Source organism: Maylandia zebra, linkage group LG22, assembly GCF_041146795.1.
Source record: "Maylandia zebra isolate NMK-2024a linkage group LG22, Mzebra_GT3a, whole genome shotgun sequence".
NCBI lineage: Eukaryota > Metazoa > Chordata > Actinopteri > Cichliformes > Cichlidae > Maylandia > Maylandia zebra.
Genome location: NC_135187.1, coordinates 16,106,763 through 16,129,555, shown reverse-complemented (window position 1 = coordinate 16,129,555; position 22,793 = coordinate 16,106,763). Strand labels below are relative to the sequence as shown.

The 22,793-nt window shown below is 38.1% G+C and overlaps 1 protein-coding gene across 5 annotated transcripts in view; it reads right to left on the bottom strand.

The window, feature by feature from the left end:
- The window catches only part of csmd3b (CUB and Sushi multiple domains 3b), a 424,286-nt gene that overhangs the window by 279,174 nt on the left and 122,319 nt on the right, over positions 1 to 22,793 (bottom strand). For all 5 annotated transcript variants that reach the window (XM_076878974.1, XM_076878975.1, XM_076878976.1 and 2 more), the window contains exon 3: positions 12,614 to 12,726. In XM_076878974.1, coding sequence (XP_076735089.1) covers positions 12,614 to 12,726 — 113 coding nt within the window. The remainder of the gene's footprint in view (positions 1 to 12,613; positions 12,727 to 22,793) is intronic.

The window sequence follows — 22,793 nt, the reverse complement described above, 5'->3', positions numbered from 1 at the left end:
TATTATGCTTTGTATGTTGTTCAGTATATTTCTATGCAAAACAAGAGGGATTTCAGTACACAGCAGGATATTCACATTTGTAACCAGATATTTACATACACTTTAGGGAGAAAACATAAAACATTTTTACTGTACAACATCAATTTAGAGTAAATTTTTGTTTTAGATAAATATTGAAATATATTTTGAATTAGTTAAATTTCAGAATAAAGAGAGACAGAGCTATTTTTATCACTTTCATCAAATTTAGGAGTACATGTACACTAAATTTATTGTTAATTAATAAGAAAACTCCAGACGATTCCATTCTGAGCTGAAGAAGCTTCTGATAGGTTAGTAGAGTCCATGTGAGTAAACTGGTGGCACAGCTGTGGATGCATATAAGGCAAAACACAGAGCCTGTTTCTTTGACATGGGAAAATCAAGAGAGATCAACCAAAACACCAGGAACAGAACTGTGGAGCTCCATAAGTGTGGCTCAAGTTTGAATACAATTTGGTGCCATTTGCAATTAAGAAATACAGACAGTTTCTCTCTTTACTCTTAAAGTTAACAAATATGTTTTTATATTTATCAATCTAAAAAAAATAAACATTTAGTCTGATTTGATGTTACAATTAAAAAAGTGTTTTTATCTGAAGAGTAAATATCTGGTTTCAACTGTATATTTGATGATTGTCAGCACAAAGAGGGAGAGAGAGGAGAACGAGGACAGAACAGATGAACAAGAGCAGGTGAGACACACATGTTAGTCAAATGGTTGTTTACCAAAAGTATCACCGTATCATAGGTCCTCATGTATCTCGTACCTAGTGTTTCTTTTTAGGTTTGTTATTTTTCAAATTCTGTATTTATTAAGTTCTGCAGGCTTGTTTGCACAACAAGGCTGAATAATTATATAAACTTTTCTCAATCTAAATAGTGTACTTTGGTAGAATTAAAAAAATAAGTGTAGTGCAGGTCTATGAAGATTTTTAGTGCTATCATCTAGTTCTGATTCTGGTTCTGTCTTGGTTAAGTCCTCAGTAGTCCTGATTTTGAACTGTTGTAGTCCTGTTTTTAATTCTGGATCAGTTCTGGGTCTGGTTGAATTGGGGTTTAGTCCTCGTGTCTTGATGCAGCCCTGACCTTGTTCTGCCTTGCTGCTTAATTAAAAAACTAGTTTAAGGTGTCCTGCACATGTGATATATATTTTATATATATATATTTTTCCCTATATGAAGTCATTCTTTTTTCTTTTTTCCAAAAAAAAAAAAAAAAAAAAAATCCCACATGCATACTACTCTTTGGGCTAAGCCCCGGGTGTTTCAAATGTCTGGCTCCGCCTCTGTTTGTAAAGTATCTGTAAATTAAAATACAGTTTAAAAAGTTTAACATATTGCTAAGGTGGAAATTATACACTGACTTTATATTTTACCAATCACTTGAAGAGCTTTACATTACAAGCTGCATTCATCTTTTGACACATTCATAGGTGACGGTGTCAACCTCCACTGCTAGGGTCACCTTCTCCTTTCCATGATGCTATTACCTGACCTGGATTCAATGAATTGAGTTGAACTAAACTGAAATAAAATGAATGAAGAGAGCAAAAGACTGAATGACAAAAAATGAGAAGGCAAAGAGACAGGCAGATGGAGGGATGATAGATAGAGGAGTGGGTATTGTCAGTCCCCTCAGGTCTCTTTGATAAAGATCAGAGCAGCCACAGCCAGAACCTCAATCACATACGCATGCGTGCGTGCACACACACACACACACACACACACACACACACACACACACACACACACACACACACCAAAAAACATGAACACTAATCACATTTCTGGAAGATACACTATTAATTCACCCTCTCACTCAAACACATACCAAACACACACTTGTATTTGACTTCTACACTCAGATCATGTTCAAGTTAAAGAGGCTGGAGTCAAAATCAATCAATCAAGTGCTTATAAGGGATCAAAGACCAAGAGGAACAAATGGTAGAATGCTCCATAAGCCGGTGCCTCTAGACATTGCTGCAAATGGTTTTAACAAAAATTTGAAGTGACTTTCCAGTGTTTAGGTTTTACTAGAACTGTATCCACAAGCTGGACAATCATCAAAAATTCATATTTCATATTTAAGGGGTTTCCTCTGAGGATCTGGTTTCAGTGGCAGTGCATCTGGCAGTCTGATCAGACTCATCAGTCTGCTAACTGAATGTTATTGGCTTGGGCTTACTGCTGTGAATGGTAAATAGTTATAAATGCTAAGATATTACTGATGCGGGAGATGAAACATTTTGTAAATGTGATTCAAAGATGTTTTTGATCACTGAATTATAATGTGGGAAACAATTAGATGGTGTTCTAACTAAAATTTCATGCAGGGAGGAAGGAGTTAAATAAGATTGAGACCAGAAAAGCAACAGGCCTAGATGATATGAGATCTAGACTGTTCAGAGGCTGTGCAGATCAGCTCTGTGTGTGGTGGTCATGCACAATTGTAATCTGAGCCTTAGTCTGGGGAAGGTCCTTATCCTGTGGAAGTCTTCCTGTGTGGTTCCAGTGCCAAATTCTGTACAGCTCAGGGAGGTTAAACAGTTTGGACTTATGGTCTTAACTACTAACTTAAAACCTGAAAAACACCCTGATGAGAATAATCATCAACAACCTGCAACCCCTGGTAGCACACTACTGGAACCTCTGCACTTTGCTTACTGTCCTGTTATTGGGAAAGATGATGCTAACATTTATCTCCTCCACCAATCACTGTCACACCTGGAGAAGGTCTGTGAGGGTCATTTGTTTTTGACTTTTCCAGTGCTTTCAATAAAGTTCAACCCACACTGCTGAGGAAGAAGCTGCAATGTGGTATGCATAATGTGGCCCATTATGACAGTGCTCTCTCCGTTACCCTTCCGCTCTACACATCGGTCTTCAGATTCAACATCCCTAACTGTCACCTCCAGATGTTTTCTGATGATACAGCCATTGTTGGATGTGCATCTCATAAGGGAATGATCTGGAAAAATGGGAAGGCCATCACTGACTTTATCGTCATGGTCTAAAGTCAACATCAACACCAGTAAGACGAAAGAGATAGAGGTTTTATCTTTTAAAGCTATTTTCTGCTGGGAAGGTGGCACAAGAAACGGCTTGATAGACTGGTGAAGAAGACCAGTTCTGTGATTGGCCAAGACAGGCAAGATGAGGGTGTTAGCCAAGCTTGTGCCCATTATGGACAACACCACTCCCCCCTTGCATGAGACTATATATCCCTTTAAATCCGGTAATAAAAATGTATTCATCTTGAGTAAACAAATGGAGAATATTGACATCCTAATAACTAAATGAGGAAAAAATTGATACAACATAATATTGCGATACTAATATTGTATTCATCCAGCGACACTCAATGTCGATATTTTATTATAAAAATTGCAAATATAAATTGAATTGTTTTTTAGTACTAGATAAAATGGTAAAATCGCAGAAGGAAGTTACAGACAAGAAGAAGAAGAAATCTGAAAAGCTCCATTTACATTTAAATCAAAAATAGAGACATTTGGGATTTTTACCAAGGATGGTAAAAAAGATTGATTTGACATGTGGAATTTGCAAGGAGTGTCATATGAAAGTAAAATATTTGGGGAATGTTACAAACATAAGAGATCATCTGATGCACAAACGTCTTGCGGTAATGTTAGCCAATGACAGCAAAGTTAACCTTAACTTAGATTAACTGACAAAGCAGCCAGCACCGGACACGTCTAGTTTGACTGACCTACCTCCAAGTACCTCCAAGTGTAACGACGATGCCCATACAGTACAACACTGTTGAAAATGAGTGCTTTCATTATAGGTTGAGACACTGCAACTGCAGAAAAGGGTTGCACGCTTTGATTATCTGAAAGCTCATTATCTCGTAAAGGTCATTTAATACATTAAAAGTATAGAAATTCTTGAATGTTGCATTTGGGATGTAATTTACATTCAAATAAGTGAGTATAAACTCAAACTTTATGACAGACTTTTAATCACAGGAGTCTGTCTAGAATAGAACAAAAAGATCCAAATAGTTTAAAAAATGTGTTCATCCAATTCATTTTATTTCCCACTTATATTACGTGTTTGTGTTTGTGTCTGCACTTATTAGTTTGAGGCTTTGATCTGACTGAAATACTCACTCAAAGGTAATTAAAAATGTGAAAACGTCTGTTCACAAAAGGTGTAATCTTTTTTCCTAAATCAATGTCACACTTAACAGTCAGAAGCTATCAAAAAGCACACAGGACAAATGAATCCAATTAGCAGCTCTGAAATCAAAGTCACATATTTCATACAGTAAAAAGCCAGAGTAGTCAATATTAAAAAGCTGCATTCATTTTTAGTTTCTCACAAAAATCTGTTTCTTTTTTAAACCCCTTGCAATGTACACCAAGCATTTGATAAACAATACATACTAAATGAGGAAGCTTTAGTAAACTCTTCTTCTAAAACAAAAAGTTGAATCCTTGTTCATACGTCATAATGATGGAACAGTAGGTCCAGAAAATTAGTGCATGACCAGAGGGTCAGTCAGTTGGCAGCAGACCTATGGTAGCAATGTGGAACTGATGGATAAATGCCCAGATGGACTCATTGGTGCTTCTGACATCTGGCCAGTTAGAGCTCCCAAAGTACCTAACCACCTGGCACCAACTGTCCAGGTGGGGGGCTCTCTTCTTTTCTCAAATAAAAAATAATTGTCATCTTACAAAATAATTTAGCCTGATATAGCTGTTTAACCGATATTACTCTGATACTGGACTTCTTGGATAACTTTCTGAGTGTGCCTGAAATAAAATCATTTTATGATCTGATGATCTGATGTTTCTGAACTATTTAATGTTTTGTGGTATAAAAATGTTTTAGTTTGTAAAAAAAATAGAAATAAAAACTAGCATTGGAAAATTGTGGTGCTATAGTTAACAACACCAGTCAAAGGTTATAGAAACTTTTGTCATTCAGGCATTTTTGGTTGGTTTTCTGTCTTCATTTATGCTGGAAGTGATAACAGAGCTGTACGTTTTAATTTGTTTCCAAAACCCCGCAGTCAGGACATGCTATATTGTATTTAGATGGAAGCTAGCGAGCTAACTCCCTGCTAACTTCTAACTCCGTTAAATGTCATAAATTCCATTTTCATGGATGCCTGGATGTTAAACTCAATTGTTACACCTGGTAGAGCAGAACGCTGATCATTTTATTAAAGATGAAAGACTTTAGACAGTTTTTCTACTCTCAGTAATGCCATAGTGATCGTTTGATATATGGACCTGCAGCGGAGTTTAGGTCCAGACACTGCTAGTGATGTCAGACTGAACAACCAGATTGTTCCTACTAATTTTTCCTTACCTTAATGTGAAAGGTAATATGAAAAGCAAAAAACAAATCTAAACATATTAACCTCACAGGACACCAGCACTTGTTTAAAATACAGTTTTAATCTTTTTGTAACTATTCGGGATTTATGTGTTTTATGTGTTTTTGTAAGTATGGAAACTGTTATTCTTAAACAAAACGTTTTTCTAAAAGTACAAAAAAATTTATGGAAGTGTATGAGCGCTAGTTTAGCAAGAGTTTATTTTACACAATAACACAATAAAGTCCCCATTGTGTAAAAAACAAACTAACAAAAACCTATAAAATACTTTAGTGAGCAAAATTAGGTTTAATGTGTAGAAAAGCCTAGATTGAATGCCCCCATATGAGACCACATGGTCTTTAGAGGTCAAAAGAGGAATTAAAATGGGTGACAGAGGATGAAAACGCACAAGGTGGCTCAGTAGACGATGGAGAAATAAGAATAAGAAGGGAAAAAATGATTTCAACACCGATCATGCTGGGAAAGAACAGGGTGTAAGTGTGCGTATGTGCGTGTCTAAGTGCTCTGATAATCTGTGATTCCGTCTCATCAGCACAATATCAAACTGCCTCCGACATCATGCTAAATAATACATCACTGTCTTTCTCTCTGTCTTGCACGCGCACATATACACACTGTATGGCATGTGCTAAAGCATGAATTAGTTATGACCTGACAGCCTTCAGAGGAAGAGGAAGAAATGTTCAAGGAGTCCAACAATCACATCAAAGTGTACCCCACCAAGCAGGCAGGCTGCCAAGGCTAAAGCAGCCCTACTGTATCTTTGCCATGCTGAACGCAAAATTCGTCCTATACAGCAATCTGCTTTATAAAGTGGGCATAATCATGCTGCTTTATTACAATTTATGTCATGGGTACACAGTTACACAGTATATTAACTGATCTATCAATTCAATATTATCCATTCACCCGTATCCACAATACACTGAAGCAACAGGCAGGGCAGTTAAGTTCAGACATTCTTGTCATCATACGCATTCTCCAATTTCTCTTGCACACCTGATTGAAGAGTTCCAAGGCATTTTGAGGCCAGATGGGATTTAAAAAAAATCCCTGAAGTAAACAATCAATATTTCAACCTAGGGCTGTTCGATATAACGATATATATCGGATGACGATATAAAAACGTCTATCGTTTCATTTTATGCTATCGTTTGTTTCGTGGTGTCGCAAAATAAACTGTTTACGGCAATATTTTTTCATCGTTTTGATGGTCACTGTAGTGGTTATATTAATTTCTTAAAGTTCTCTCTTTCTCTTATATTTTATATAACCACACTACGGACGGACAAGCGCCTGTTTTTATGCCTTGTGGTTAGCAACAACCAACAACAGTAGCACCATCGCGTGTCTGCTTGTTTATGTTCCACATAAACCTTTCACAATAAAGCTCAAGATCCTGTTGAGACTTTTCAAAATAAACTGAATCACGTGAAAGAGCAGATTATTCACGGATGAGAAGTAAAAAAGAGCCGCCAGGTGCTAAAAAATAAACCTTAGACTCAAACGTTAGAACAGGCTTTTCCCCGCAGCACACCGTGCAATAAATGCTCACAAAGAAAACGGCGGCCGTTATAACTTATGTCTAAAAATGTATAGTTTCATGCATCGGTTAAAACACTCGACTCCAGCTACATGACGCGCAGCAGGAAACACTTCCCGCAAGTCGAGCTGGCCGAGATTCACAGAATTTACAAAAAATGTTACATTTTTGTGGTTTATATCGTTATCGGGACGATAGATGTCTTATATCGGGATATGAGATTTTGGTCATATCGCACAGCCCTATTTCAACCAACTAAAAACACTCAGCTGTGAAACCATTGAGTTCTGGGACCATCTTCAAACTCGTCTTTGTGTTGATCTGAACTGTGCACCTGTAACGTTGTGAAAATGCATCTTTCATGCTATAGTGTTGACAAAAATGCATTCACAAACAGCCTATTTTTAAACACCTGCCAAATTATTTAAATCTGCCTCTGCGAAGTGCCTGCTTCAGGATGATACTGCCATGATGAACTCACTTTCATGGCTTGTAATAAAGATAATGAGCAGGTATTTTTTGCTCATTGTTTTTCTGTAAGCATAAAGTCAGTACCTGCAAAAATCAAAACTCTGCGATGGCTCCAGAAACAGATTAGGCGGAAGGATTACATGGACTGTGAATGACTTGCCAAAAACTGTCCAAACTTGGGTGGATAATTCCTTCAGAGAAAATCTTCTACTTGCTGTATAATAGTGATGTGCAGATCGATCCTGAAATATCGATTCCTCCGATACCAATCATTTATGTTCTAGAATCGATTCTCACATTAAAATATCGATATTTTAGTAATTTAGAGTAAATTTGTAGTTTATCATTAACAGGAACACAGTGGAAAGAAACTATAACATTCGGATTGTCTACATTCAAAGGAACTACTTCCTCTTCCGCCTTTCATAGTCATGTGCGAAATACGGATGTATAAATGTCTCGCAGCGCCTTGGCGTGCGCACTCACAACAATGGCTGAGCGTAATTGTGCGGACGTATTTTACCTCCACAAACAGCTGAGATGTGGATTGCGATACATGTGGCAAAAAAGTGCTCCAAGAGTGAGGTGTTGTGGCCGTAGCGTACTAGGGAGACATTCAAAAGGTCTGTTGGGGGGGGGGGGGTGTATTAAATACATTTTACAGGGTTTATTTATCGGTTAAAATACGTTAAATCACCGTTATTATTGGCCGGCCCGGAAACAGCGGGGGTGTCCAAATTCAGAGGCTGCTTCCACCTGAGGACCCGGCCTTCGCGGTCTAAGGAAAGCCGGGTTGTACATCACGAGCCCCCTCGGTGGAGGGTGAATACAACTGGGCGCTGACGTAAACTCTCGACCGTCTCACACTTCTGTTTAATCATTTTCTGTTTGATGTTTTTCAGCTGTGTGAAAACCCCGGAGGAACCCTCCTGAGGGATTAATAAAGTTTAATTTAATCTAATCTAATAACTTTAATCTCAGCCAAACCGATTTACTCACGAACAAATAAAACACTGAAAAAGCCAAACAATAACATTTTTAAGTTATCAAAGTGACTTGTATATCATGTTTAACCCGAGTAGCGAAAGACCGCGGGGGTTTGAAAACAATGTGTCAGTTGGCTCAGATATTTGAAGTTTACACAGCTACATTCTCACCTGAAAATATGTTAAAAGTTTTTTGCGACCCAGAAAGAGAAATAAGAGTGATATTAAAACTAAGTAGCTGCCGCCATTGTTGGAAACTGGAATTGGCTGGGCCCGCTATGAATTCTGCGATATGGTTTTTCAATTTTGTTGTCCGGGTGGAAAATCGGGAGAAATTCAGGAGAATGGTGGCTCCGGGAGATTTTCGGGAAGGGCACTGAAATTCGGTATTCTCCCGGAAAAATCGGGAGGGTTGGCATGTATGATAACACATATGGCAACATCACTAACCTTGTCAAACACCTCAGAGTAAATCATATCACAGAATATGAGGAGTGTATGTTGAGGCGAACTGAAGAGAAGGACAGGGACAGGTGCTGCTAGGGCGAGACAGACGTCTCTCACGGAGTCCTTTAGTGCTGCAGGCAGGCAAGGTGTTCAAATAGGCACAACTTCAGTTTTTTTATTTCTATATGATGAACTCTGCATTATTAAGTGATAAGAACAAGTAATCTGATGCCCTGTAATCATTATGACGCTATAATTTGAGATACAATAAATAAAATACATTTTAGTACAAAGTATCGGTATCGGATCAGTATCGTCGATACCACCCTGAATATTACTTGGTATCGGATCGGAAAGGAAATCAGTGGTATCGCACATCACTACTGTATAAATATACAGCCTAGGTGTCTGCTGTGGACAGTCTAAAAAGTTCAAATTCAATAGAAGAGCGACCAGAAGTAAGTTTAATATTGCAATGTGGTCTGCTGTTAAAACCCCCTTATTCACACAGAGCAAGTCAAACATCTGAATGTATCAACAGCAGGGGCTCTTCAGCTAAGTCCCATGGATGCTCTCACTGAGAGCAAACTCCTTCTGTATCACAGCTACACACACATGCCCGCATAAACATCAACACAGAAACACACTATCACGCAGGATGAACGCGGGCCAAGTAGCAAGTAAAAATTTGTGCCAGTGAATAAATCTGGGACAACTGCTTCGACACACAAGTGGCACCGGCACACACATAAACACGCACACAGCATGTGTGGAGATTTAGATCCAGACACTTTGCAATCAGTGATATTGTCATCTTGCAGCACACCAGACACACATATAAATAAGATATACGCCAATCAGCTATTGTACCTACACAGAGAATATCACGGAAGGCCCACCAAAGAATGCACAAAGACGAACATAGGCAGTTGAAGAGTGTAAACTTTTGAACAGCAAACAGCTGTGACAAACATATTTATGCATTTAGCCATCTATATTTGTGAGGACCAGTTTAGACCTCGGAAGAGGATATTTTTTGGAAAGTGGGGAGGACATCTGGATGGTTTTATGTTGGGATGTACTTTCCAGCGGACTGGGAGTTAAGGCTTGAGTTTCGGTTAGTGGTTTAGGTTGGACCAAAGGTTAGATCTAGATAAAAACAGGCCTTTATTTGTGTGCGTCAAGCTTATGACAAGGAGCTAGGTATTTGATGATCATAATAAGGTGTGTTTGAGGTGCATGTACAGATTTACACAAACGTAGTTTAGATTGACAAGTTAAAGGTTTACAGGTAACACTGCCTGTGTGGCTACTGTACAGAGGCATCATGGTGGTGGTCTTTTTTTTCCTCTGGTAAGTGACTTTAATCCATTTTGGAGCACATATGTAGGCCATTTTTTAACCTTGTTTCGAGTAATAAAACAGCTGAAATTACCCACTAATTAATTTTAAAGCGTGGAGACGAGTGTCTTCATCATCAACTTCTAACAACTTGTCAATCTCCTAATGAGCGTATCCTGGATATTCATCCTTTCTAATGACAAAAACATACTAATTAATCAGTGTTTTATTCACTATGAGTTAAATGTGTGACTGAGCCCATAAAGGCATCCAGGGAGTGTTTACTGAGGCCAAATGTGAGGGCCGCTTTCAAAGAGACTTCTATTTTTGACACCGCAGCTATTGCCCTCAGTGGCCATTAAAGAAATACTGGCTTAAGGCACTTCTGTGTCAATCCTTTATGCCAGGTGTGGACAACAAATTTTAAAATTCATTGCCCACATCTGCTTTATGCTTTTCATGCATGAACTAAATGCAGTGTGTGTCTGACTACACGAGGTCCCATCTTTACTAACACTGACACTATTAGAAAGTATCCTAAGTATTCCAAGTCATTTATAAATAGCTTCATATACAAAAAGTAAAAGCAGGTATTTTGATCTGACCAAAGTGCTTTTTTAATAACACTCCAGGTTTCAGAGGGATTTGGGGAGACAGCATTCAGACATAGAATCAGATAAATGGAATTCATGCAACATTAACCATGTTATTATTTTTACCTGTTCCTATGAAATAGTATCCAAATTGCCATTAATCACAACCACCACTATTTCAGGAACTAATTTGTAAGACTTGCTGTTGTAAGGGCAGCACAGCATTTCTTCAGAGGCTATATTCACACTAAATAGTATTAAAAAGTAGTATGAATGACTATAACTTACACTCTATATAATGTTTTTGGCATTTTACTTTCACTGAACATTTGTAGCCACTTTGTGATAAATGGTGGAAAAGAAAGCAGAGGTATAAAATACAACAAAGAAGCTCATTCAAAGGTATAGCTGCTGAGGCATTTTTGCCCAAGTGTTGTGCATCATCACCACCTATAACAAACACATTATGATAAAGACAACAGGTTTAATTGTAAATTATGTTAATTGTTCTTGAATTATGTTAAACACCTTCTTCTCACATTCTCTTCTCTACAGTATTTTTGCATTGTTAACTGATACATTGCAAATGATTATGTTACCGACTCGTGTCTAATTTATGTCTACCTAAATGACACCTTGTGTCGATGATCTTTTAGAGGGCATTTGGGGTTACATATTGGGACTATAGTGTTGCCATGCAATCTGTTAGCATGTCAAGAAACTATTCAGTCAATAAGAATCAAGTAATAAGTGTTGCTAGTTTTCCCAGTGTAATGTGGTTGCCTCAGTTTGATGCTTTATGCTTTGTTACTCACTGAATTGTTGAGGACATCAAAGTTTTTCTTATCTGAATCTCATCTCAAATCTTTAATGCTCCCAGCATATGGTGTTGATTCACAGTGAGCGCTAAATTTAATTAACAAGCAAACTTTTACCTCTCCTTATGTATGACTATGGCACCACAGTGTTTATTTGGGCCCTAAGGGAAGGGGGCAAAAGCAGTTCCCCTCGCGATGACTCCACTCCTCCACAGCATGATCAGAACGCTGCATTTTTCAACTGGTAAATTCTTCCACCATATTAAAGTGGTTATGTAAAAAGGACAGATTGACTTGTCTGTTTTTGTTTAAGTTAAAAAACATAAATGTATGAGAAAGATTTTAGCGCCCAAACATCTGGGCTCTGCTCTTCCACGTCTACATTATATAATCTTTAGTAAGCTCACATTTTTGTCATTTTTGTTTATCTATGCTTTCCTCTCTCTCATAACAGCCTACTTTTAAAAAAAAAAAAAAGGTATGAACTTGTCACCCACTAGGGAGTCTCTTCCTGTGCTGAGTGGGAGGGAGTCAGAAAATGCATATTGAATTCAGGGCATAGCAGTCCTTCTTGGAAACTTTCTGCATCTGGATGGCTCTCAGTGGGACTGACTTAAAATCATGTACTGAGTGACGACACGAGGACGTAAAAACCTTACGTGTGGTATTTTAAGAGTACACTATGTCTAACAAATAAACAGGGATTGCTTGGGGTAGACAACACACAGTGGACCACTTCATTTACTTCTTGATTGAAAAACAAGGGCTCACTCAAGGTCGAGTGTTTGTTGCGAGTGTCCATCTTTCCTACACGCCTCAGTACATACCCACAACGAGATGTGTCCTATGGAATTTGACCTGATATTTAGTACTCAGAGTGGGTCTCGGCTTATGCTATTAATTTACCAGATATATAAAGGTCAGCAGTGAAGCATAGCATATTTATGCTTTACATACCAGCCAGACACGCAAACACAAACACAGACACTTTCTGACCTTCATAGTTGAGTTTGAAGCCATGTGCAGAAACCGCAAAGTCACTGGTCAGTCTCAACGAGAAGACATTTCCTGTGCTGGTGACCGGAGGTGGAACCTGGAAACCTGTTAACCTGTATAAACAGAGAAGATAATATACTGACATGATCAACACATTACACATTAAGTATGAGAAAAACAAGCCACTTGCTTTTGTGGAATAAATAAAAGCCTTGGTGATAGTAACCTGCAGTGACAAGGAAAATATCAGGGAATGCATAAATCAGCAGAAGATTAACAAGAACCCATCTTGTACTTACAGGAGAGAGGAAAAAACATTTTTAACAGCCTTGACCGTTGCCCATTTAGCAATGAATGGCTTTTATGTAATAAAAAACTTTTCATACACTCTGTGTTTAAGTACGTTGATAGATGTTTTTTAGGATTCAGAAAGAGGAATTCATTTTGCTGAAGTCAGTACCACAGTGACAGAGAAGACAAATGGAAAACAGTAAAGACAGTATAAAACCTCTTCTCAGTCCTCACCAACACCACTGCCTGGCATCGAGCCTCTTAGACAGAGCACAAAAACCCTCTCCATTTTCCTCTAAAAAACATCTACTTTAATGGGGGCTTTCAAATAAGTCAAGGCATCAGATCAAAGTGTGCTATGAAATCTGGTCAGCCAGCTAGTAATACTGAAATGGATCTGTGTGCAGATCAGTAAACAATAAAAAAAAAAAAAAGAGTCAAGTAGGAAGCCAAGGCCCCCTTTAATGTGCACTCAACATGTTTGAGTCTGACCTTGAAAAATACGCTTACCCACTACCGCTCGTAGGTGGGCCTTTAGCCCTCAGAATTCCTTGAAATAAACAGGGAGGAAGCGAAGAGGAGGAATGGAAGGCCAGCGCTTTTTCAGGTAGGGAAAAGAGCCAAACCGCCTTGCTGCCACTGCGACACATTTTTCTCGTGTCCTGCAGCTACCATTCTTCCTTCCATTTCCTCCCTTCCTCTTTCCTTCGCCTCCTCCTTCTCTTCCCCTTGCCTACATCTACTCATACCATCCTCTCCTCTAGCATTAAGTCACCAAACTCATATTTTTTGCCTTTTGCCTTCACTCCCCTCCCTATGTAGTTTCTCATCTCCTCCATCCACTTCCTTCTGTGGCATTTATCCACCTAAATCTCTTTTGTTACCCTTCCTCTTCAGTTCTGCTAATCTCTTTTTCCTGGCCTTCTTTTGTATATAGATATATTCCCTCTCTTTTGTCTCACCATCTTTTTTTTAATTTTTTTTAAATATAATCTTTCCTTTGTATCTATATTTCCTTTAGCCATACTTACCACTTACTCTCTCCCCTTCCTAACAATCAGGACACAGCTTATTACTTAACTGTGTTTTATTCTTCCCCACTCTTTCTGCACACATAAACACGACACTTGAAGCATGTCAGAATACACCTGCTATAACACAGAAGACAAGTTCAGTGTAGCCACTTTTGTACCTGTGAGCTGTTCAAAGTAATCTGCTTCATGTTACTGCAACAAGAGAAACGATGTCTGACTGTGACCTCTAACTAGTATTGAGACTTTAGCATAACACGCTTCCCCAGTTATGACAAAGTGCTTTTACATTTTTAAAACATTCACAGCACGCAGAGACTTGCTTTAATTTTGTATTCTCCTGCTACATCCCTGCACTCATCCTTCTTCTCAATATGTCTTCCCGTTTTTCTTTCTGTCTCCACATATTAATTTATTAAGCTTTCTATCAGCAAAAACAACCACAGTTAAGTCTAGAATCCTTCCCTCAATCTATTCTTCCTCTCTGCCCTTCTTTCATTTTCTTCTTCTGCCACCTACCTTGCTTTTATGCTCCATTATGAGTTTGCTTTTTTTTTTTACCTCTCATCTTTTAATCTCCCTATCCTACTTCTTTTACCCTCTCACATCCTCCTTGTCATATTTATTCATTGTCTGCTGTCTCCTCTGCTTTCTTCTCATCTTTCTTTACCTCCATCTCACCTCCATTTTCCTCCCTGTTTTAATCCCCAATGCTCCACTTTTTTCAGTTGTTCGTTCAGATTTGTTCCCCTTCTGTAAATTCACTCTTCACTAATCATTCTCCCTCCACTTCTTTCTGCTCAAGCCGACTGTCCTGCACCAGCTTCCATCTCCTCCGTCAGCTTGCTTTCCATTGCTGTTCACCCCCCCCGAATCGTTTTAACTCATCCAGGCTCACATGTTGATTCTCATTTCTCAACTGACTTACTCCCTTTCTATTTCTTTGTTCTCTCCCTTCTAATCCAAAACCACTCAAAGTGCAAATGGCCACCTTTTTAAAAGTACCCAACCATCTCTTTAATCTTCCTCTCCATTCCTAATCTATTTCTCATCTATGCATTTCTGCCTCAGCTTCATTTCTATTTTTGGGATTTTTCTGATCTCATCTCCAGTCAGTAAATCTCTGTCTTCCTCTCTCTCAGTTCTTCTTCTATTTGTTTTGTTTTTTTCTTCTCAGCATTATTAAGCTGCCCTTTTTTGGCCTCACTTCCCTCTCCATTTTATCTGTCTTTACAGTAAACGCAATGCTGTTTATGCATGCGTGCATGCAAAGTTTGTAAAAGGAAAAAGCCGTAAAACACAAAGTTTAGGCAGTAGTCACAGGAACCTTAGTAATATCAAGTTATTACTGTGTAACGTGATTCTGTACGTCTAGATGTCATCTGAGTGACGTCTTCCTCCAAGTGACGAAATGTTTCTCCCACTGAAAACGGGGATTACTGTGCAACAATCAACATATCATTAGCAAACTGAGTGCATGCTGAGTGCACACATGACATAGGTTTTAGGTTTTTGATCACTCTAGTAAACAATATATATAATTTAGTTGATTAATTAGCAACGTCTTGTATAATTAACTGTTTTTTAAGCACAAAATGTCCAAGTGGCTCAGCACTTAATGGTTTTTCTACTGTTACTTGTCACTCAAAGTGCTCTTTACACTATAAACCACATTCATCCATCCACACAATGCTTTATTCTTGGCATTAAATTACCTCCATTACACACTAATGGAGGTAATTTGAGGATCCGTATCTTGACCAGAGACACTTTCACACAGAAACTAGAGGTGCTGTAATTGAACCACTAGCCTTATGATCTGCTAACTACCCGCTCTACCCCCTAATCCACAGATGCCCCCCTTGAATTATCTGTGTGTGTGATTTTTTTTTTAAATATGAAAAATAACAGTTTCCCTGGATGAAGCACCTTAAGTCATATTTCAGTTTAACACAATCTGCTATTACAGAAAGAATTCTACACCACAACAATAACAACATTTTATATGCTCTTGAGACAAAGAAAATAAAATCTCTGACCACTCCTCCTCCTCCGTCCCATTTCTAGGCTTCTAATATCTTACTTGTAATGCATCACATCTTTCAGAAACAATCCATCAATACACATATGTGTATATACCCCCAGTACTCTATTTTATTTTATGATGAAAGTAATATCTGGACTCCAGAGCTGAACCAAATGTCATGGTAATAAATACACAGCAGTACACACACACACACACACACACACACACACACACACACACACACACACACACACACACACACACACACAGAAACAAAAAACCCCTGCCTTTTAAATATGAGATTATTCATTTGTGATGTGGCTGATACTTTGGTGTGTCATCTTACATTACCAGCGCTCATAGTGCTGAGAGTTACAGAGTTTGGCCATGTGACAGTTATAAGAGATCACAACAGGAAAATGATCAGATCTGCCAATTTAGGAAACATGTAACTGAGCAAAGAATATGCATGCATCACTCTTGGTTAGCATATTGACTGCATCTGTTCAGAGCACAATGGTTGTTGGTGCAAGTTTATTAACTGTGGCTACTGTATTCTTCCTTAACAGCTGTAGCCCGCCATGATGGATAAAACATAACAGCTGAAAGTGCAAACAAACACTCCCTTGGTTTTGTTCCTGACTGTTCTATTAAAATATTATGTAAATTACATCAAAGACTAAAGTCGCCATTACCTTTTTTCTTATTATTTATTCATTCCAAAAGACCTATTGTCACTGATTTTCAGTCCAGTACCTGTGTAAACCTCAGCCTTTTCTCGCTGTTTCCCATCCTTATGAGCGGCATCTTAGCCATAGATAGATTAATAGCTGAGAGACTGTTTTCTTAAGCATATCTTTCACAGATTCAGATAAAAAAAATGGGGAAAATTAGACAACAGACTGCTGCTAGCAAATTGTAGAAAGTTACTATTTAAAACCGGTTCTTTGCCAAGTTGACTGTTATGTGTAGACACAACACTGATTCATCCCTTGAGTTAGGTACCTGTCTTATACTCGAATGATTCATAGGTCAGTGTTAAGTGGCTTAGCGAACCAAAAATAATCGGGGGGTGGCTGTAGCTCAGGAGGTAGGTGGTTCGATCCCTGGCTGTTCAAGTCTGCATGCCAAATATCCTCAGGCAAGATACTAACCCCAAATTGCTCTCTGATGCAGCCATCGGAGTATGAATCTTAGATAGAAAGCACTTGCATGGAAAAAGTGTTTGTGTGAATGAGGCAAGTTGTGTAAAGCTCAGAAAGAGTAGCTAAGAGCTACATAAGAACCAGTCCATTTACCAGGTAAAAGGGCTAAACTGAAAATGAGTGAAAAAGAAGCCTAAAGAAACACTTTGAATGACCTTCAGAAAGCCTGGAGAACTACTGCTCAAGACTGCTAAAAATTATAAGACAATCTGGCTCCTTCCTAATTTAAAGAACACAGTAGTTGCTCATAACCTTTGGACTGTATTGTATATATGGAGCACAAATTGAGAGTTCTGGTTCCAGAGAAAACTATAAGCCAAATCACCTGAAAACATGTAAGTAATAGCTTTGCCATCTGGAGAATGTGACCTGCATATTTAACAAAGCAGACTTCCAGATTTGGCTCTCAGATTATTGAAGGTGCATCCCCTGCCCTGTTTTCCACCCACCCCCCGTCCTCAGCTGAATCTTTCAATATGCGGGACAGCACAGCGACAGCATTTATGTGTTCTCAGATTTATGAGGTAAAACCAAAATTCTCTCACAGAAACTGAACGAAAGATGGAGCAGTGGGCGACTGGCACTCAAGGTCTATTCCCATGGGACCGTGTGTAGTAGCGTATGCCCATGAGTGTGTGTGTGTTTTGTGTGTAGCAAAATCACATTAGCGAGTGAGTGAATGAAGCTAATATCAGCAGAGTGCCTTCTCTGTGCTGTCACACACAAATACAAAAACAGAAGGGTAAGAGAAAACACACACCGTTTGCTTTAGTTTCTGAAAAAGAAGCAACAACGCAGTATGGCTAATGTGATTGGCAGAGTCCCTCCTCCTGTTACCCGTTTCATTACCATCACGGCCATGAAGAAAAGAGAGAGAATGGGAAAGAAAAACTGTAAATATTAAAACAAAAGGGGCTTTATGGAGTAAGTAATAGTCAGCTAAAATTTTGTGTTGTGTGAAATTGTTTCTGAGGTGAAGTCATTAATGATGTAAATGTCATCATTCATCATATCAATAACTTATCTGATGTCTATCATGGGTAGAGATTCACATGTGTGAATTTAAAAATCCTATGTCACCTTCTTCTCAAGTTATCCCATTCATATGAATTGTTTTAAAAGACCTTGACCTCTGTTCTTAAGGTCAAGGGCACTGAGATTCAAACTTGTCTGAGATTTTTAGTAGTATGGTATCAGTTTGAAACTCCTACATTACTTTGTTCTTGAGTTATTTCACTCATAAACTTGGATGTCCATGTTGCCACGGGTGATGACAATACCCGGTCAGCCTGTTACAGTTGAGGGGTAATAAAAAGGGTTGCTGTACATCATCTGGCGGGTAAATATCACTTGCGGACCACCGTGCAAGACTGATTGAGGTGTTAGTTATGTTTACAGTTTGTTTTGATGATTTTTTTGTGACACAATGGCGCATCGACATTATCTCAGTAGATTCTCATCTGACTAGCTAAGCATAAACATCACAACAACATGACCCAATCAGTAACCTAATTTTATGGGTCAAAGACACTTATTTGCCTTCTAGCAACCCAAGCATCAAACCACAAGCTCAAAGAGAGTGAAATAGACCTGCAGAGGAGCCCAATGGGATGAAAATAAAACACAGTACTTTACAAAACAGTGGAAATCTGGACTGATCTGACATAGACCTGTCAGCCAAAGACACTAAGTTTTATATCAGATCATACTTAGAGCAGTCTAGTGGTAAAAAAATAAATAAATACAAAATTTTAGGGCAAAAACATTTATTTAATGGAAAACAGTACACTATGCCAAGTTACAGGGGTTTAGGTTCCAAGATAGAAGTCTAAAATTACTCATGGTTGAACCTCAAATAAAGAGAATTACCCTGCAAATATTGGGCATGCCATAAACAGTGTCAGGTTTGTTTTTCACAGCAATCTGTTTTATTTTGACCCACAGAGCCTTAGAAAATGATAGTATACTGAGGATGCTGTTCTGTTTTCAATATTGTTAGTTAAAGTCCAAAATGAAGTCAATGTGTAAAGAGAATAATTTAAAAGCCACGAAGCATTATTCATTGAAATTAGAGATGCCACTTTCTATTTTTACATGACTTTAATCAAACCTCCCCAGTATTGTTTTTGAAGGGAGCATTTACTTTATTCCTTGACGATCGGTTTCTTGTATTTCAGTGTTGTGTCATCATGCAGTCTTTAGTTGATATTTATGTGATCATCACACAAGCTCGCTCTCTTACACAAATGCACACAAAGGTCTAGTACCCATGAAGCTTATTCAGTCCATTAAAAGTATATTATTTTATGAAAGTTTTTTTTTATTCCATTTGCAAATGACAAATGACACTCAATTAATTTGCAAAAGTAAAGTAATTATCACATTAAGCTACAGAATTTGATGGCACTGCAATTTTTTTATGAATATGTTTGCACGTGCTTGCTGTGTGAGTGTTCCTGAGTGGAGTGCCAGTGGAAATAGACAAAAACCTAAATATTTTTACCAGGCTTAGTTCATTCACTGAAGGTCAGTAATCAAATGAATAGTTCGGTCTGATAGAGCAGAAGACAAGAAAATCCTAATCAAATAGGCAGACAGGTGTATACTAGGGAACAATTTGAAACAGGTAGGAACAAAAAATACAGAAGAGAAATAAAAACCTAAACAAGATAAAACTGCGAACATAAAGAATGACTGCAAAGCCTGATTATGTGGAGATAAAAGAAGAACAAAGACAAGTGAGGAAATATGTGAGAAATAAGAAAGTTAGAGGGAAACTGAAAGAACAAAGAGAGAAATTACAAACTTAAAACATAAAACAATTAAAAAAAATAATCTTAATGATCAGAATGTGAGACACGACACGAGTTTAACACATTAAATTTAAATAACCTTTAAATAACCTTTTTTGATAAAATAAAGTGAAGACAGTACATCACATTTTTGTGATATTTATTTCTACTATTTTGAACCTAGAACATTTATCAAGGTTTAAAGTTGAAAATATATTTAGAATAGATTAGAATAGAATAGAATTCAACTTTATTGTCATTGCACATGCACAGGTACAGGGCAACGAAATGCAGTTTGCATCCATCCAGAAGTTAGTGATATAGATATATTACAATATATATTAGCAATAATATAGATATGTAAGTATATTACAGGATGGGTCTATTATGGTATGTTATAATGTACACGGTATGAAGTATGTTGTGAATATTCTATAACTATAAGTATGTAGGCTGTAGTGAGTACGAGCTATGTACAGGCTATGAACAGGATATAAATATGAAAAACTATACAGAATATGAAATAAATAACTTTACAGAATCTGAGATATACAGCTATACAGAAATGGGAACTATGCAAGTTGTAAACAGTTGTAGGGTTAAAAATTATCGTATGTACAGAATGATTATTACAGAGCTATACAGTAGTGCAGTTAAGATAAGTGAGATATGTGGATAATTTCTACAGAGGCTGTATAAAGTGCTAGTGGTTGTGAGTGGTGGTTCAGTCCATGTTATTATTGTGTGTTTGAGGGTACAGTTGTCCATTGTGGGTGTGTGTATGTTCAGTCCATGTGTTAACGTGGGTCAGGAGGCGGAGTTCAGGAGTCTGACAGCTGTGGGGAAGAAGCTGTTCCGGTACCTGGTGATCTTAGTCCGGAGGCTCCTGTAGCGCCTCCCAGAGGGCAGGAGGGTGAAGAGTCCATGTGATGGGTGGCTGGGGTCTCTGATGATTTTCCCAGCCCTTTTCAGACACCGCTTCCTGTAGATGTCTTTTATGGCAGGAAGTGGTGCTCCGGCGATGCGCTGGGCAGTTTTCACGACCCTCTGCAACGCCTTCCGGTCCGAGGCAGAGCAGTTCCCGTACCAGACTGTTATACAGTTGGTCAGGATGCTCTCGATGGTGCAACGATAGAAGTTCACCAGGATGTCTGAGGACAGGTGGTTCTTCCTCAGAGTCCTCAAGAAGAAGAGGCGCTGGTGAGCCTTCTTGACCAGTTTGGAGCAGTTGGTCGTCCAGGTGAGATCCTCGGAGATGTTTTTGCATTTGCATTTTAATTAACAGTAGTGACAGTATATCATGTTTTTTAAATAATGTATTTCTGTTGATATATTTTTATTGGATATTCTGATTTTTTCTAAGGAAATCTGAACACTGTCATGCTTTGCTCTGCATTTTGCTGCTCTTTTAATGAGATAAACCTGAGGAAAATCTCCAAAATGCAGCTCAGTACAATAAAATAATGTATATAAACTGACAGATTACAATAAATTCAATGTTTAATTACAAAAAATAAAAATATTAACAAAACTGAACATACTGATCCATTATTAAGAACTCTAATGATTTGCCGTTACAAGCTTTCTATCATGTTTTTTTTTTTTTTGTATTTGAGAGGCATTTGCAAATTTGTAATTTTAGTGTACAGAAAGTTATTGTTAAACTTACGTTTTTGAACACTAGAGATAAAAATGTATGATTTGCTGTTGTGACTTAAAAGAACAAATTACAAAGCTATTTTGGAAAAATGAATGACCTTATCAACTAAATAACAAAATCAGCCTCTTCTGCTAAAAGTAAAAGCAAAACTAAACAAAACAAAAATATGTCCCCCCCCCCCCCCACCTTTTTCACCTTCATTCCCCACTCCTCCACTTCTTGTCTAGTAGATTTATTTCTTTTACTAGTGTTCAAAGTTCAGGGTCTGTGGTGAGTGATTGATTAGCAACACTTGCCTTTGTGACACACACACAGCCATTTTTCAGGTTAGAGTACATGTGGTCAATAGTTGCTGGTGTGTCTTGTAAATCAGTCATCCTCTACCCGCCCCGAACTGTGTGTGCATTTTGGTGTACCCATTTGATTGTGTATTAGCAGGTTGCATATGCAAGCCAATAAAATTAGCCTCATATAAGTAAGTTCACACATGGACAACCACATACACAAAAGCACATAGTAAAGTCCCCCCTGGTCAGGTTACGTTTCACCGTTTCCATTCATCACAAAGAGAAAGTGAAGAGAAAGGATGCAGTGAAAGAGAGTAGTCAGCATACAGAAAGGTGTCCTCTGAGTTAATCTGCAAACCCGTGAATAAAAATAATAAACCTTGTTAACCTTTTCCAACAAACAAGGACTTCCTGTTCAATATTTTGACAACTTCTCTTTTAAAGCAAACTTTAAACTGACTTAGCATTTGCCAGTAGTCTAATATTAACCAAAGGTCACTGTTAAAATTTTAATGACATTGCAGTACAAACCTGAATCACTGAATGAAGAAAGCTTTGGCTAATTGCTATTTGCAAATACACGCATTGCTTTGTACAAAAAACATTCATTTATTTTCTTCTCTGTTTTCCTTGTGTGACATCCTAGACAATAATTACATAACTAAACCGAACATGGCTCCTTCACAGGGTTCACAGGGTAGTTCTAGACCTCAGGCTGTACGGCACTGTACAGCCTGAGGTCTAGTCCATGTTCATGCTCTCTAATAAACATCACTTAAAGCTAAAAACAGGCAGAAACCTGCATGTACAGTCTCTCTTTTTTATCTTCTCTCATGCCACCTCCATGTGTCTGCTCATGCGTATCTCATCACATCTGTGAGACTCTCT